This window comes from Lycium ferocissimum, chromosome 10, assembly GCF_029784015.1.
Source record: "Lycium ferocissimum isolate CSIRO_LF1 chromosome 10, AGI_CSIRO_Lferr_CH_V1, whole genome shotgun sequence".
Taxonomy (NCBI): Eukaryota; Viridiplantae; Streptophyta; class Magnoliopsida; order Solanales; family Solanaceae; genus Lycium; species Lycium ferocissimum.
The window spans coordinates 43,200,342-43,216,177 of record NC_081351.1 but is presented as its reverse complement, the minus strand read 5'-3'; the positions used below and the strand labels follow the sequence as shown (position 1 = coordinate 43,216,177).

Below are 15,836 nucleotides of genomic sequence, written 5' to 3'. Positions count from 1 at the left end.
TCGTTATTTTCTTCCGTGTAGGAATATATATTAACGAATAAGCCTGATTATACGATTTTTTTTTTAAAAGGAGTCCACATTGAAGTTGGAACTAATAACTTCTTCTCTTTCACTTTGAGAAATGATGATTACGTGATTTGCTTTAAAATAGTTAAAGTCTTATGAATTAATAGCCCATTTTCTAAAGTTTTTTGCCTTGATTGTTCGGAAGTGACTTTATTTCGTATTCTTGGAATTAATGAAATATCACAACAACAACTCAGTGAAATCTCATAACGTGGGGTCTGGGGAGGGTAGAGTGTACGCGACGCTACTCTTTCTATCAGTGGGACGGACATTTACGAAAGCCTTAAACTCGATAGAAAGCATAAAAGAGGTCGAATAAGCGAGAAATTCAAAGCGATATGGAAATGAAAATAACCAAAGTGACTAAGCCATGATGAAGCAGTTTGCAAAGGGACAGTAGCTATTACAGATAAAATACGATAATCAAAGTACAGGAAATAACAGATAGTAGCAGGAATCAAAGCACAAGAAATCATAGCATGATAATGTGACTACTAATATGAAAGGATAAACGAGACAATCTACTAGCGTTCTACCCTAATCTGGGTCCTCCATACCCTCCTATCTAAGGTCGTGTCCTCTGTAAGATGTAACTGCGTCAGATCATGTCTAATTACCTCTCCCCAATACTTCTTCGGCCTACCCCTCCCTTTTCTGAAACCATCCAGGGCCAACCTCTCACACCTCCGCACTAGGGCATATGCGTCTCTCCATTAATGAAATATCACATAAACAAAAAATATTATAGAGATACATTTTTAAAAAATTACATTTGCGTTACGTTTTTGCTTTCAATATGTTAAAAGTGATACCTCCACAATTTCCATTTAGAACTTTAGAAGCAATATCTTTTCTCATATTTATAGCTCTTTCGTTTCTAAATTGAATTGTTCAATTCTGCTAATATCATTTTTAATGATACAAGATATCATCTAATTAACGTAAGTGGCATACCAAGGTACATCATCAATAGATAATATTTTATTGTTTATTAAATAATATTATCTAATTAATTGTCTAAATTTATTTCCATAAATCAAGAAATTATGCATTGTAATTTAACTTTTTATATTAATATTCTTGAAAAGGAATATAGTGTTTATCTTGAAGTCGATAGTTCTATGCCTCCAAGTTAAGTAGAAAAAGTAAAGCTTGATTATTTTAGAAAAAAAGACCAATCTTGAGAATTCAATTATATCAGGGAACAATTGTCAGGAATATATTTTTAGATAAAATTGATCAAAAAATAACTCTTAATTCTTTTATACGATAATTATAATAACAATAATTTGGTCTTTTTTTTTTTTTTTAATGATCGCGCGAAGCGCGAGCAAGTTGACCAGTAAACAATAAGGATGTAATAGATGAAAGACTTTCAAGAGCGTAATTTTATATCTTGTACAATTGTCCTACGTCGTATTTTTGTTAAAGTCATTAAAATTATGGTTAATTACTGTGTATTTATACTTTAATTTGTTACTTAACCATAATAAACTCATGCGATTTTGATATGGTAACTTTCTTCTCTAATAACTTCTTTATTTATGAGCAACTTACACAAATGACTACATTTTGAGTTTTTTTTTTTATAAGGCATAGTTACACTTTTGCTAATTATATTTCGTAGCTACAGTAAAGTGTATTCAAATTCGATTGTATTTCGTTGTATTCAATTCGGATGTATTCATTCGTAACATCTTTTGCACTGTATTCAACTTATTGTATTAAATTCGGTTGTATTCAAACAACATAAATCCAAAAAAATACAGGGATATTCCGCTATATTCAAAATTCACTGTATTCATTTTGTATAAAAAAAAAAAATCTCCTTCGAAATACAAGCGAAAATACATAAAGAAACACTCTCTTTTACACTAAAAAAATAACAAATACATTGAAATACACTTAGATCTGAGATACAAGAAAAAAATACACTCAGATTTGAGATACAAGAAATTAAATTATCTTTTCAAATTTGAGATACAAGAAAAAAAATACAGTCAGATTTTAAAAATACACCGCCGAAAATTTTCCATCGGCAACGGCGCTATCGTCCGGTAAGAATACAACCAGAACTTTCTATGTATTCAACACAAAAATCAACAATGATAAATACTCAAATTTGATAAATGCATTCAGATCTGAGTAAATATACTCAGATCCGGCAAAACAGTGCCGTCGTTCGGGTCATCCGCCATGAACTATTTCTTTCCCACCGCCGTCAACGGCGAAGTCCACCTCCGCGATTGAAGACGCTGGAGAAGATGACTGGCGACGGAGGCGACTAGTTCTGTCGGATAAATTACCCTGTCAGTGATTTTGTCAGTATCTGGCAAAGGATAACCTTCATTGGAATTAACAATATAGTAGTTGCCAACAGTTATAGCATGGCTTTTGATATCTTCAGCTATACATTTGGTCTGACCAGATTGCAAATCAAATCTAAGAGATTTCACTTGGGTTGCAATAAACCCTAAAATTAGAACCAGTAATAGGATGTTGCTTCTATGAATCGTTGTGCTAACTGATAGATTTAGGAGAAATTGAAAAATAAAAAGAATGGAGGAAATTTGATACAATGGAAGAGAGGGGGATGAGGGAAAAGATTGATACAATGGAATAAGAGGAGATGAGTTTTGAATTAGTTACCTTGTGTAATTGAAATACAACATTTAGCTATTAAATGTAATAAACTAAAGTGAAGATACTACATATAAATTTTTTTATATTTGCCTCTTATTATGTAAAAATTCCTTTATTTTATTTATTTATCGTACCACGATCAATATTTCTTTTAGAGAAAATGTCCAAAACGATCCTCGGACTTCTTTTACGCAAAATAGTCTATGTTCTTTGAGGTGGAGTACTAAATAATCCTCTATCTTTCGAAAAATGTAGCACATATTTTTTCTTCTTAATTCTTCGTGGTGCAGTTGTATTCATGCGAAAAAATAAGAAATTATTCAATATTTGTTGAGATACAAAGTAAGGTCTTATGATAACATATCCTACAAGAAACATAATATAGGCTTAATTTTCAGCTATGTTTGTAAAAAGAACATACAGAAGACAAATCACTGTTGTACCATTGGAAACTTCAATGACAGTTTCTTTCTTGGTAGTTTAAAACGTGTTGAAACTTTCTAATGAATGAAAATGGACGGAAGCCATTTAATTTGAAACAACTCAGCAGCAAAGTAGACAAAACATTTGGAGCCGCAGAATTTTTATACTAGGGATATGTGGCTCTGAATTAACAAGGATACTATGTACTCGAAATTTTACCATAGTATATACTCTAGGTAGATGTTTGTTTTTCTGGACGAGTCCGGAACCAAAATGCCCCCCAAAAAAATTATTTTGAATCAAAATACCCCAACAAAAAAAATGTTACAAAAGTACCTTTAGCGCGATAAAATCGCATGCCAAAAGCGCTGTATCTTTCAGTTAAGTGCTTTAGCGCGAGATTTTCTTCGCGCTATAGCTGAATGGAAGGACTTTTAGCGCGATAAAATAATGCGCTATAGATAGTTGGGTTTCATCTATAGCGCATTATTTTGCGCTATAGTAGTCGCCATTTTCAAACTCTTATTACATTTTCACTCCTTTTTATGTAGTTTAGCTAGTATATTAATCATGCTTTGAGATTAGGACTTAATATTTTATATAGAACCCTACTTTTATATTTGTACAATTAATAAGATAGGCTCGATACATAAAGAATACGCAATACTTTGGATTGTCGTTTTAGTGGTTGAAAAGTCTTTCGAAGTCTTTTTTGTTTGAAACTTGTAGTTATTAGCTTTACGTTATTTATCTTTTAGGGTTTCGTCTTATTTTTAAATTAATGCTTAACTTTATTTCGAATGTATCACCTTTTTTTTTATCAATTTAGGATGTGAAACTATAAACAATAATAAAAACTAAGATAATATGTATAAATATGCAAAAAATATATAATATTTACGATAAATTGTATAATTTAATGTATATACACTATCGAGGATACGGGTCCCACATGTAGTATGCGGGGGGGAGACTATCCCTAGGCCTAAGGCTCGTACCATCCCCCCGCCCTCGCCATCGTCTCCATCGTCCTTTTTCCTCTTATGCTTGGGCGGCTCAAGTCATGATCATCTCCTCTTCCCCTGGCCCGTGCGCCCTTGACTAGAACGTGCTTCTTCTTGGGATCTGGTCCCGCTGGCACGCTCAAAACCTCAGGCTGAGTTAGGTCTGGAAACTCGACCTCTTCCTCGTCGAGAGTCTCCACCTCAGGCGCCGAAGGATGAACCTGAAAAGTATATAATAATTAGTACCATTTCTTATTTATATTGAATACATTAACGTTATTTATTTAATCAAAACTCACGTGTGTCAACGGGCGCCCGAGTAGGCTCCGAGATGGGTACGTAGGCTGCGAGATGGGTGTGGTGGTGAATATGAGGTAGTCTCCTGGATGAGATGCGTCGTTCGAAGTCCAAGTAAAGGTTATAAAAATTAAATAAATATTTACCTTATATTAAATAAAAGTAGTTTTAAGTAAAAAACTTACATACGCTTATCCGCAGTCTCACGAGAAGACACCTCGCCTCGCCGGGCAGTCGATGAGAATCTTCCCGAATGGGTCGCTCTCGTGACACCGGCGCGAATCCTAAAATATCAAAAAAATGAAATAATAAGTAACATACATATTTAAAATAAGTACTTTAAATAATCAAATATATATATATATATATATATATTAAATATTGACCTTATATTGAATAAAAGAAATTTTAATAAAAAGCTTACCTGTGGCTCGGTTGTCATATGGGAAGACACCGCTGGCTCGGTAGACCCATGAGAAAATGCCTGAGTGGGTGGCTTTGGTGGACCCGCTGACGCCGAATCCTAAAATATAAAATATTACTAAATAATGAGTAACATATATATATTTAAATAAATAATTTAAATGAACAAATAAGTATTTTAAATATTAACCGGGATCAAAAACTCATCGAAGTCAAGAATCCTGGCTCCTCTAAATTCCTCACAAAGCCGCTCATCGGGACTAATGAAGCGTGTAACGCCGCCCAATCAACGTTATCACGCTCCTCCATGTATGCATTCTGGCTCGAGCCGTGATGACGACTCGGGTATCTCGGCAAGTAAGAGCGCGCGGCGTAAACGTAGTGAGTCCCCGCGAGCCGCCACGTCCGGAGCTGGGCCGCGGATGGACTGCACCGCGAACGCCCTGGAATGGGATCGGCCTCTCTACCGGATGGTGTCCTCCACCACCAGGTCCTCCACGCGGCACGGCGGCCTCTACGCGCACGGCGTCCCGGCAAGCACGGCGTCCTACGCTAGCACGTTCCGCCTCTGCGGGAGCACCGGTCCTCGCGCACGGCGCCCCTCGATAGTCAACCTCGAATGCTCCTCCCCGCGCCTAATCTCGCCGCCCTGCAGACCCTATCCTCCGATATCCGTACCGTCTCCGCCGCGAGTTCCCGGGGTAAAGCATATGCTCTAACCCGAGATGCGTAAACGTTGTCGACCGCATTGCCATTTGTGTTCAACGAGAAAAAAAAAAAAAAGTTATTTTTTAAAACGTAACAATTAATGTAATTAAATAAATCTAAATACGATAAACTTACCAATGCCTCGTACTGCCCCGCGAGTGCTGAGTATGCTACATCCCTAGAGGGACGCAAAGCTAGGTTGCCGATCAATCGGCGTGTGATTTGATGATACCAGTGCATGTAATGCTCAATGGGAGTCAAATGGCCGACCACCGCTAAAGTGCCCAACCTGTTCTCCCAACGGTGGAGCTAAACATCCATGAAAGCCAGAAAATCATCATCAACGGCAGCCGATCGTCCCGCCGGTAGTGTCGGAGCTCATGACGAACGTCGGGGGTATATACTGTGTATGCCCAACCGCCGTAAGATACGCTCGGGCATGTGCTCCCTACGATGTCCGGAGTGTATCAATGGACATCGCGACCTCCAAACCCCCCGACTCGCTCTCTACAAAAAAGGCCGGCAAACCATCTAATATAGCCGGCCGTACGGCGTCCATATATAAATAGCTGCATAACATATACATACAAATCAGTGATCACCAAGTCGAAAAGACGTTTAATTAAATTATTAATGTAAATTTAAATAGTTTTACTGCATCGTCCGTTATGTGATCAAGCCGGTCCCGGAATGGAAGAATACTGTGGTGCGTATCCACATCCCGATCAAAACCCCCCGTCCACCTCCTCGCAGGGGCGTGTCAATCTCGAGGTGATGCTGGTACGGGGTGAAAAGCAAAGATCCTCTCTCATGCCCATAATCGTAAGCGATATTAGAAAATACGATTTTTAAGTCGTCATTTCAAGAGGTTTGTCTACATTATTTAAGGCACACTTAAAATATTACGGAGAAGAGCAAAAAATCCACACACATCTCTGACAACACCAATAGACGCTCGGCATAGGCATCTGTAAAGATACGCCAAAACAGCACCACCCCAGCTGTAGTCTCCCAGGCGGTCCAGATGCTCCAAGAAAACCAAATAACGTAAGATGACAAAGGCACCCGATGAGTTCGGGAACAAGAGGCCCCCGAATATAATAAGCAGGTACAAACGGGCATGACGATTAACATCGTCCTGCGGGGTGTCGTCGTCAACCGGATCAAGACCCTCCAAATAAGTGCAGAGTGCACTAATCTGAACTCGACTCTGCTAGCCCTGGGCTAGTTCCGGGACGAGGCTTACATGCGGGGCCTCTTCCTTCGGCCTTCAAGGAGGAAGCGAGGGTGGGACAAGTGAATTCGATGTGGGGCGTAATATCATGGGCGTAAGCCCCAATCTTCTGGGGGTTCGCCCAGGCGTAAGCCCCAGCATTCTGGGCATTTATTTAGGGTGTATGCCCTGAGAACTTTTCCAAATTTGATCAAAAATTGCCTAATAAATCTTTTTTAAAAAGTTAAATATCTAAAAGTTAACTCATAGTAAATTCTCAAACTAAAAATCTCAAATAATCAAAAAGTTTTTCTAATTATTTATCCTAATTTCATAATATGTTCTCTTGGTTGTTTACGGAAGAACAAACACTCTTTACACCTTTGTATGCAAAGTGCAAACTACAAAGCAAAGAGTTTTGTCTTCCAATTCTTATTATGCTTTCATGTTTGAATTTTCCTTCTTTATGCTTTATTTTCTTCAAGATTTTTTTTTTTAGCATTCTTCAATTTATGTTTTTCAAGGTAGTTTTTTATTTTAAGAATTTCTCTTGGTATCCCTCTAGTTTAGATAATGTTTTGAAGATCTCTATCTGACTATTTGTATTATAATAAGTATTAATTTGTTATCTAGTTTTAGGTTTTAGAACAATGACTTTACAATGTTGTCATTTTTATCTTTGAATTATTAGGATAGAATACATTTTTACAACTCTAATTATGTACTATCATAGTCGTGTTATTGGTGTAATACATCTTTACGATAGTCACTTTTTCAAGATTTTTTTAATGATTCGTGCACATGCTAGTTTAAATTTTCCTACAAATTTTATTTTTATGTTTTTGATTTTTTCTAATTTTAATGTATTTTTTAATTTATATGTTTAATTTATTAATTTATAAAATAATAAAAATTAAAATATCCACGGGCTTGCCTCGGGGATTACACATATGCGCCCACCCCTTTTAAAACATTGTTTAGTACTAATTCATTTCTTGATCGATCACTGATGTTATTACCTAGTAGAAAACATTAAGATTAATTTGTCATTAGTCGATAGCTGATGATTTGATCAAAGTTCTTTATTAAACAGGACAATAAATTTGATTTTTTCAAATTAAAATTTAGTTATTCATAAATTGCACACAATTTACTACTTATGGTTTTTAATTTCCTTCTACCGTTCGAGTCCGCATCCATGTTAAAAGTAAATTATCACAAGATAATTTTACTGCTTTCTTCAATTTATTTTGGATGAACAAAAATTGTCAAATATTTTTTAGTTTGTGTAAGCATGCCTGTGAAAGTCGTGCTTTGAAAAAATCGTTCAATCCAAAATATGTGAAAGGAGCAATACTACCCTATGCGCAATATTTGACGATGAGTTATAATTATTGTCCGTTGCATTTTTGTCCTTTAGTTTTTTCGTATATACAGAGCCAGAAATTTTATACTAACAAATTTTTTAAAAATACTAGTAGTAAAATATCACAATGAGAATTTGAATTTGTGATCTAAAGCCACTTGTGAACACCTTTTACCGCTAAATTAGAAAAACTCTCTCTTATGTCGAAGTGATTCAATAATTTATATATAACTAAAAAAGTTGGTTTAAAGTTTCATTGAGCGCCCATGAGTTCAATTTCTAATTAAAGTGTGACATATCTTCGTCCATTAGATTGTTTTTTTCCCAATCTTTTGTATAAATTCTGACTTTACCTTGCGTATAAACGTATGAGAACAATATATTGAAAAGCCACTTCGTGTGTCAATTGTTACTTTCCTTTCCGATAACAAGGACGACTAGCATAGATTTAAAAGAGCTTGAATAATTTGGTTGTTGAAGCATCAAGGGATTTTCAATAGTGACGTTTCATTTGGAACAAGTTTCACATGGTTAGTAAAAATTGGCAGGGAATGGAAAGGGTCGCTTGTTATCATGTCCGTTCAATTTATGTGATATTATTTGTCTCAATATAAAATTTAAGAAAAAGAATTACTTTTAAAGTTTATAATGAAAAATAAAACATCAATATATGTTGGTAAATCATCCAAGTTAAAAATAAAACAAAATAAATTAATAATTAAATTACTTTTAAACAGTCGTACTTTTAATTTTATAAAGTTAGAGTGTGAAAGAGACTTTTGTGCAAATTTGTAGAGGTAAATTATGTAATAAACAATTTTCTTGAGAACCATAGACAGATGACAGCTCTACAGCTCATTTTTCATTTTCTCTTCTTTTTCTTTCAATTATTATATTATTATTATACTTGCCCCTCCGTTACTGAACACTGTGCTTTGCAAAATCCAAGGCCTATATTAAGCCACATTTGCCAGGCTACAGGAAGTCTTAGACATGATTTGAAATCAGTAATTTGAAATCACGATGATTTGAAGTTATGTCTTATTTGGACATGCAATTTGAATTTTGTTAGTTGTAATTTTTTCTCATAAAGATAAAAACGCTATAAATTGCAAAAACCATCAAAATTTCCTAATTCTTATTTCATAACAAAATTAATACGCTACTAGAAAGTTTTTCTAAGAAATACAACATCAATTGATCATGAGTTTTAGTGTAACTACTTTTTGATATATTCCTCACACATGGTTGGTAACAGTAAATTTGTTATAAATATACTATCAACTTGGAGATCTTTTAATATTTGATATAAATAGTTGGTAAACATGGTTGATATTTCTTATAAAATATAAACTTACGGGTCAAGTTTTACATTTAAAAAAAATTTAAATCATGATTTGCAATCCCAAATCATGCCTTTTGGGTGATTTGGGATTTGAAATCATGATATGAAGTTGAAATTTTGTACAAATTGTATAAACAAACGCTAATTTGAAATCACGATATGAAATCATGATTTCATATCGCATGTCCAAACGCCTACTTGAAAAAGTTGTTAACGCTCTTAACTATTGGGAGCGACAAGAGAATCTTAGTAGATAAGTTGGTTGGCTACCTGATCTTTCATCTTGTTGGTGAGGGTTCAATTCTCATCTTGTAATCCCGTCCCCCATTTCTCGTTACCCTGCCTCCTATATAATAAATGTCACAAAGTTGGGTATGGAGAGGGTAGAGAGATTGTTTCTATGTACCCTCGCATAAAGGACAAGAATTCAAAGAAATGCAAAAAACAAAAAAAAAAAGCAAGGAAATAAGCGGCAACAAAAACTTGTGGCAGAGCAATCTAGAAAAAAAAAATAATAATAACGGTCATAGATTACTATGATAATCGAAATACAAAAAACATCATCCAATAGCAAGAAGAAAAAAACTGGCAGCAAGAAGACAAAATAAGGCGTAGGGGGTGGATTATGGAAAAAGATATTGAAAGAGATTTGTTCTTTTAATTTTTCACGTTGCGCATGTAATTCAATTATTTTGCTATGTAGGAGGTAATTGGCAATACACGCAGAAGATGTTTATATTATTGTGCCCGACGTATGTAATTGGCACAGTTTGGCTCAAGTTACAGGATCAATAAAGTACAACATTTTGTTCAGGTTTACAAATGAAAAATTCAAGCAAGCCCCTTAGTTCAAGTTTATAAATGAAAAATTCGAAGCAAGTTCCTCTAGTTCAAGTTTCTAATGAATAAGTCTACCAAATTTAGAGACTGTTTGGATAGGCTAAAAAAAACAGCTTATAAGCTATCTTAAATAAGCTAAGTCAAACGGATCCAATTATTTTTTTGAACTTTATTTTGCGATAAATGATTTTAAATCAAAATAAATAATTCGGAAAAATCAAAACAACTTAATGTTCAATTGTTTTAACTTATAAGCCAATCGAAACAGGCTCTTAAAGGACCACATATGTACTCAGCCTATTATATTTCTCACATTTTTTCCATTTTTGCAGCTTTAGTTCAATGTAATTAAACTGATGGTTCAAGAACATCATGAAGCAATGCCTAGAAAAAGTTCTTTATGTCAATTGATTAGTTTCATAGCTAATTACATGTCTCACTTTTTTAATTTCCAGTTTTATCTAATCATAGTTGGAACTCAAAGACTCAACATCATGAGAAGTTTCTTTTAGCTAATTTCCTGTAATAGGAGAGCAAAGGTTATTGCAGTAAACAAAATATGATTCGTTCATTCAGTCGTTCTTCAGTAACAATGTTTCACTCAACAACAACCGTGTTGTTGTGGTACAAGTTTCTTTTATCTAATTTCAAGTCTGGTTGTTGCAAAGGAAAGGCAAATGTTAAAGAGGGTTCGGTACAAGTGCTTTTGTATCACTTCATCTTTTCTTCCTTGAACAAAACATGACGATTGACACGAGGATCAAACTTTCTAAATTCAAGCTTCGTCTGACTCGTCTGAAGTTTTTTGGTTTTCTTCTTTACATAGAAGAATCCAGTTCCAGCAGCTGAAACAAGCCTCACAAAAAGAGCTCCAGCCTTCTTCTTGTCACCCATCAGCCTATCTAGAGGAGAACCCAAAAAAATGAAATTTAGACCTCTAAAATATGTAGAGCTAAATAGTTCGACAAGCTAACAATAATCAAAGACAAGTTTAAACTTAAAAAGAAAATTTCATCTTAAAGATAACGATTCACAATGGTTAGGTAGTAGGCTGGCAATGGATTGAGGAGCTACCAGAGTGTTGATGGCCAGAGAAATTGTATTTTTAGTAAATTATTGTTATTCATCCCAACACCTGTGAACCCGATATCCGACCAACATGCTTGAAAACTCTCTCCATCCCGGAAAAACTCAAAAGAACAAAATGAAACCAGCATTCTAACTGTTCTATAGTCCAGAATGAGTTTGTCTCCTTTGCTTTGATTTGTTCAGCTAATCATTCTGACTTTTATGCCACCGTTCCTAAACATCTCGTCCAATACCATCTCGACAGCTAGAATTCCTTAATGCATATTCAGGCATATGAGCACTACGCAAACAAAATTAGATGTTCAAGTTGGAAGGGAAAATGTTCAAGCTAGAATCAAGTTTAATAAGAATTGAGGGTCATCTGGTTACAAGGATAACAGACTTTAGTCCTGGGATAAAATGTGGATTTATTTCAACTCACGTTTGGTGGAAGTTAATTCTGGGATTAGCAATCCCAGGTTGTTTATACAACAATTGTGGTATTGTTTCTATACCACTCCATGTGGGATAACAATACTGGGATTACTAATCCCGGGATAAATTAACAAAATGATACATTTGCCCTTCTCCAAAACTTTTCCCACAAAGTTTTTGAAGAAATCCAAGGCTAAAAATGAAATTAAAGTTAATCCAAGTTTATCTAATTTAACCCAAACACATAATTAAAATTATACCTGTATATCTCATTTTTAGTCCCCAACGAACCAAACATCTACCACTAAAACTATATACACTGAATAATCCCGGTATTGTAATCTCCGCATTATAATTCCGGTACGACTTGCTTGCAAACCAAAATACGCTGAATGTCATGCAAGCATTCTACTTTTAACTTGAATAGCTTGTGCTGACCTTGACCAAAGCTTACTTTTGAAGGCTGGTCAGGAGGCAAGGACATAGCTAACTTTGGTAAAGGGGTTTCAATTGAATCACCTTCGCTGCAAAATTACACGATATAAAAAGGGTAACTGATTTTTTTTATGTAAATATATCAACTATTGAATCTCCTTAACATAGGTTCATCTCTTAGGTGTGAAATTTTTATATTTCTTTTAATCTCCTTACTCAACTTCCTAGCTCTGCCATTGCGACAGGAGGAGAAAGACATGACAAAGTACTTTTTTTTTTTTTTGATTAAGCACCGGGTGTCCGAGTCTCTTTGAGCCCCGACTAATCCCGGGGGTGCACAGGCCCTCGGCAAGGAGTTTCCCGCAAAGTGCACCACGGGTAGTCGGGGTTTACGGTCCGATGGCCTCGGTGTTTGCAGGCCGGCGGGTTTCAACTGAGACCTTGAAAGGGAGCACCCCAAGGCTCAAGTCAATTGCCACCAGGCCAACCCCTGAGGGTTCAAAGTACTTGCTTACGCAGATGAACGAAAATGGAAACTTATATCCTCGTACCATCAAATTGACTAACGAAAAGAAAAAGATTTTACATTTCTTCTGATAAAGAAAATCTTTATATTTCATCCAAGACAATTTTTCTAGTTCCCAAACATGTCATCCCACACTCCGTAGTAGCTTGAATTTCTCGCTGCATATATAGGCAACTAGGGGCTAGCTGTTCAAGTTAAAAAGCAAAGCACATGTAATGCAAAGATTCTAATTAAACTTGCATAACGTGTTCCGGCATATACCCAAGCTTACTTTTCAAGGGTGATCTAGCAGGAGAAAGACATGGCAGAATACTTGCTTATGAAGATGAAGGAAAATGGAAACTTATGTCCTTGTACCATAATGGAGTATTGACTAACCAAAACAGAATATTAACATTTCTCCTATAGTTCAGAGTCAAGACACAACTTTTATCGTATTCAACAACTCATATGTCTCTCTTTTTTATTTTATTTTTTGTTTGAAGGACAACAATGCCTCTCAACTTAGTGTGCGTAAACAACACCATCAACATGAAATTCAGTAATACCTAAGCCCTCAACCTACCCACCTCCCTCATTGCCCCCACCAACTTATATATATCATCAAGAATAAGCTAAAAGGAGCAGTGAAATTGTATGATTTTTTTTTTCCTTGATGACATGGGAACCCGCAGCCGCTACCCTTCGGGTGCGCCTAGGGTAAACCCAGCTCCTGTGAAATTGTATGAGTTTTTTTCTTGTTCCAACTTACAACTCCATTCATTTTTCCATCTACAGACAATTTTTCCTGTTTGAAATTGGCAACATACCCTTTTTTTGATGACAAGGGAACCCGCAAGCGCTACCCTTTGGGTGCGCACAGGACGAACCCGCTCCTGTGTAATAGCCCGCAAACCACACAAAAGAGATAAACCGCACTAGGCAAGCCCCGTGCGACGAGCTCGACCCAGGAGGCAAAAACCCTGCTGTTGTGGGCAGGGGGTTTCGAACATGAGACCTCCGTAATGGAAGCCTCATGCTTAACAGACAATTGGTAACATTCCATCAACAAACAATTTATGCCTCAACAAAAACCCCCTCTGAGAAGGTTTCTTCTTTTTCTTCTATATAACTAACGTTAACTTCCCTCACGTTTTGGAATGTGTGATATAAAAGCACAATTAAAAGGAAAGGGTGAAAGGAAGAGAAATGCGTTTCTCACAGGTTTTACCAACAATTAAAAAAAAAAAAAAAAAAAAAAAAAAGAAGAAGAATTCTTTGATTCGTACAACGAATTTACTATTGAAAACATGAAATTTTATTACACTAAATACATGTAAAAGTTTTTTTTGACAGATAAGTTTAGAATCTATGAACATTAAAATCTCTCATTAGTCAGACAAATCCACTATGTGGATATTGGCTAGTGTTCTTGGTTTAAGATTTCAACAACATTTTTTCACAACAAATGAATTCAGCAACAGAAAAATGCAAGAACAAACCCATAAATCACACTCTTTCTAAAAGCAGAATAAAAAAAGAGAGAGAGACAAAAATAGAGAAAAAGTGATACCAGAGTGGTGGGAGAGGGCTAGAAGGTGCCAAAAGTGAAGACAGAAAGCTTTCACTGAAAGCTGATGAAACTAGGGCAATTGGCGCGAATGCCCCTCTTTTGGGCTGGTCTTTAGATTTTGCCCCTCAAAATGGTGGTCTTTAATTATTGCTTCCGAAGAAAACATACGTAGTAAAAAGACATTCTACTACCCCTAACCGTTACATATAAAACACAACAACTCAAATCCTTCTATCGTTAACCCATTCCCCAACTTCGTTCCCAAACGGTATTTACAATTATTCAAATCGTTGTTTAAACGATTCTCCATTGATTTCTTCTACAATATCGATTAAAAGGTACAAATCTTAATTCAACTCAATTTAACGATTTTATGGAGTTTAGATGGTTAATATTTGAAAAAGATCATCTTCTACCACCCGATTATTAAGAAACGAGATGACATACTGGCTCGGATTGAACATTACGCACTATAAAATTATTCAAGAAAAATAGAATCGATTGGATTTAATGCTTTGTTCGATTTTAACTACTTTATACCTTAATTAAATTAGTATACAATGCTTATTTTTGAAATTGTAATTATAAAATTCAATTTAAATCGATCCAATTTATAAATTTAAACTTGAATTAAGGTAAAAAGCTGTGTGCAAATTTAGAACAAGTATGCGGAGGAGGCAAAAGTTCAATTTACAAAAGAGTAGATTATGCGTTAACGCGGCAATGTTTTAACGATTTCATAACAAGTATGTAGGAGAAGGCAAAAGTTAGGATTTTATGTAGAAGTATAAAATTAGTCCGATTCTTCGCATTATCATTGACAAAACAAAATTCATTATGCGGAGGAGGCAAAAGTTCAATTTACAAAAAGAGTAGATTATCCGTTAACGGCAATGTTTTTGAAACCAATTTCATAAAAGTATGCGGAGAAGGCAAAAGTTAGTTTATGTAGAAGTATAAATCGGTCCAACAGTCAATCCTCTAATTGGAATAACATGCGAAACATTTGATTTTATTTGGATGAAGGTAGAGGAGGTTTTCATTTTTTTTTTTTTTAATTCATTAAAAACAATTACCGCATTATCATCAAGAAAACAAAAAATTCATTATGCCGAGGGAGGCAAAAGTTCAATTTACAAAAGAGTAGAGTATGCCGTTAACGGCAATGTTTTGAACCAATTTCATAAAAAGTATCCGGAGAAGGCAAAAATTCGGTTTGTCTTGGTAGTAAATGGGTCAGTTAGTCGATCTCTAGTGGAATAACTGAAGTGCATTTGATTTTATTTGGATGAAGGTAGAGGAGGTTTTCATTTTTTTTAATTTTTTTTAACCAAAACAATTATGTGCATTATCATCAAGAAATGTACCATTATTATGAGGAGGTAAAAGTTCAATTTACAAAAGAAAGAAGTAGCAATGTTTTGAACCATACAAAAAAGTATGCTTCTGAGAAGGCAAAGTTCTGGTTTGCAGAGAATTTCATAAAAGTATC

General features: G+C 35.3%; 1 protein-coding gene across 4 annotated transcripts; it reads right to left on the bottom strand.

Moving 5' to 3' along the window:
- Positions 1-10,820: 10,820 nt before the first annotated feature.
- On the bottom strand, positions 10,821-14,408 carry LOC132033973 (uncharacterized). Of its 4 annotated transcripts, none has more exons than XM_059424163.1 (2): positions 14,345-14,408; positions 10,821-11,230 (listed from the first exon to the last, which is right to left on the bottom strand). In XM_059424163.1, exon 2 carries the CDS (start codon positions 11,220-11,222, stop codon positions 11,040-11,042), a length of 183 nt encoding a protein of 60 aa, XP_059280146.1. In that variant the 5' UTR covers positions 11,223-11,230; positions 14,345-14,408; the 3' UTR covers positions 10,821-11,039. The 4 variants fall into 4 exon arrangements, with proteins under 4 accessions (XP_059280146.1, XP_059280147.1, XP_059280143.1 ...); XM_059424164.1 differs by having other exon boundaries at positions 10,821-11,226; positions 14,345-14,397; XM_059424160.1 differs by lacking the exon at positions 14,345-14,408 and adding an exon at positions 13,602-13,622.
- Between the last annotated feature and the right edge of the window lie 1,428 nt (positions 14,409-15,836).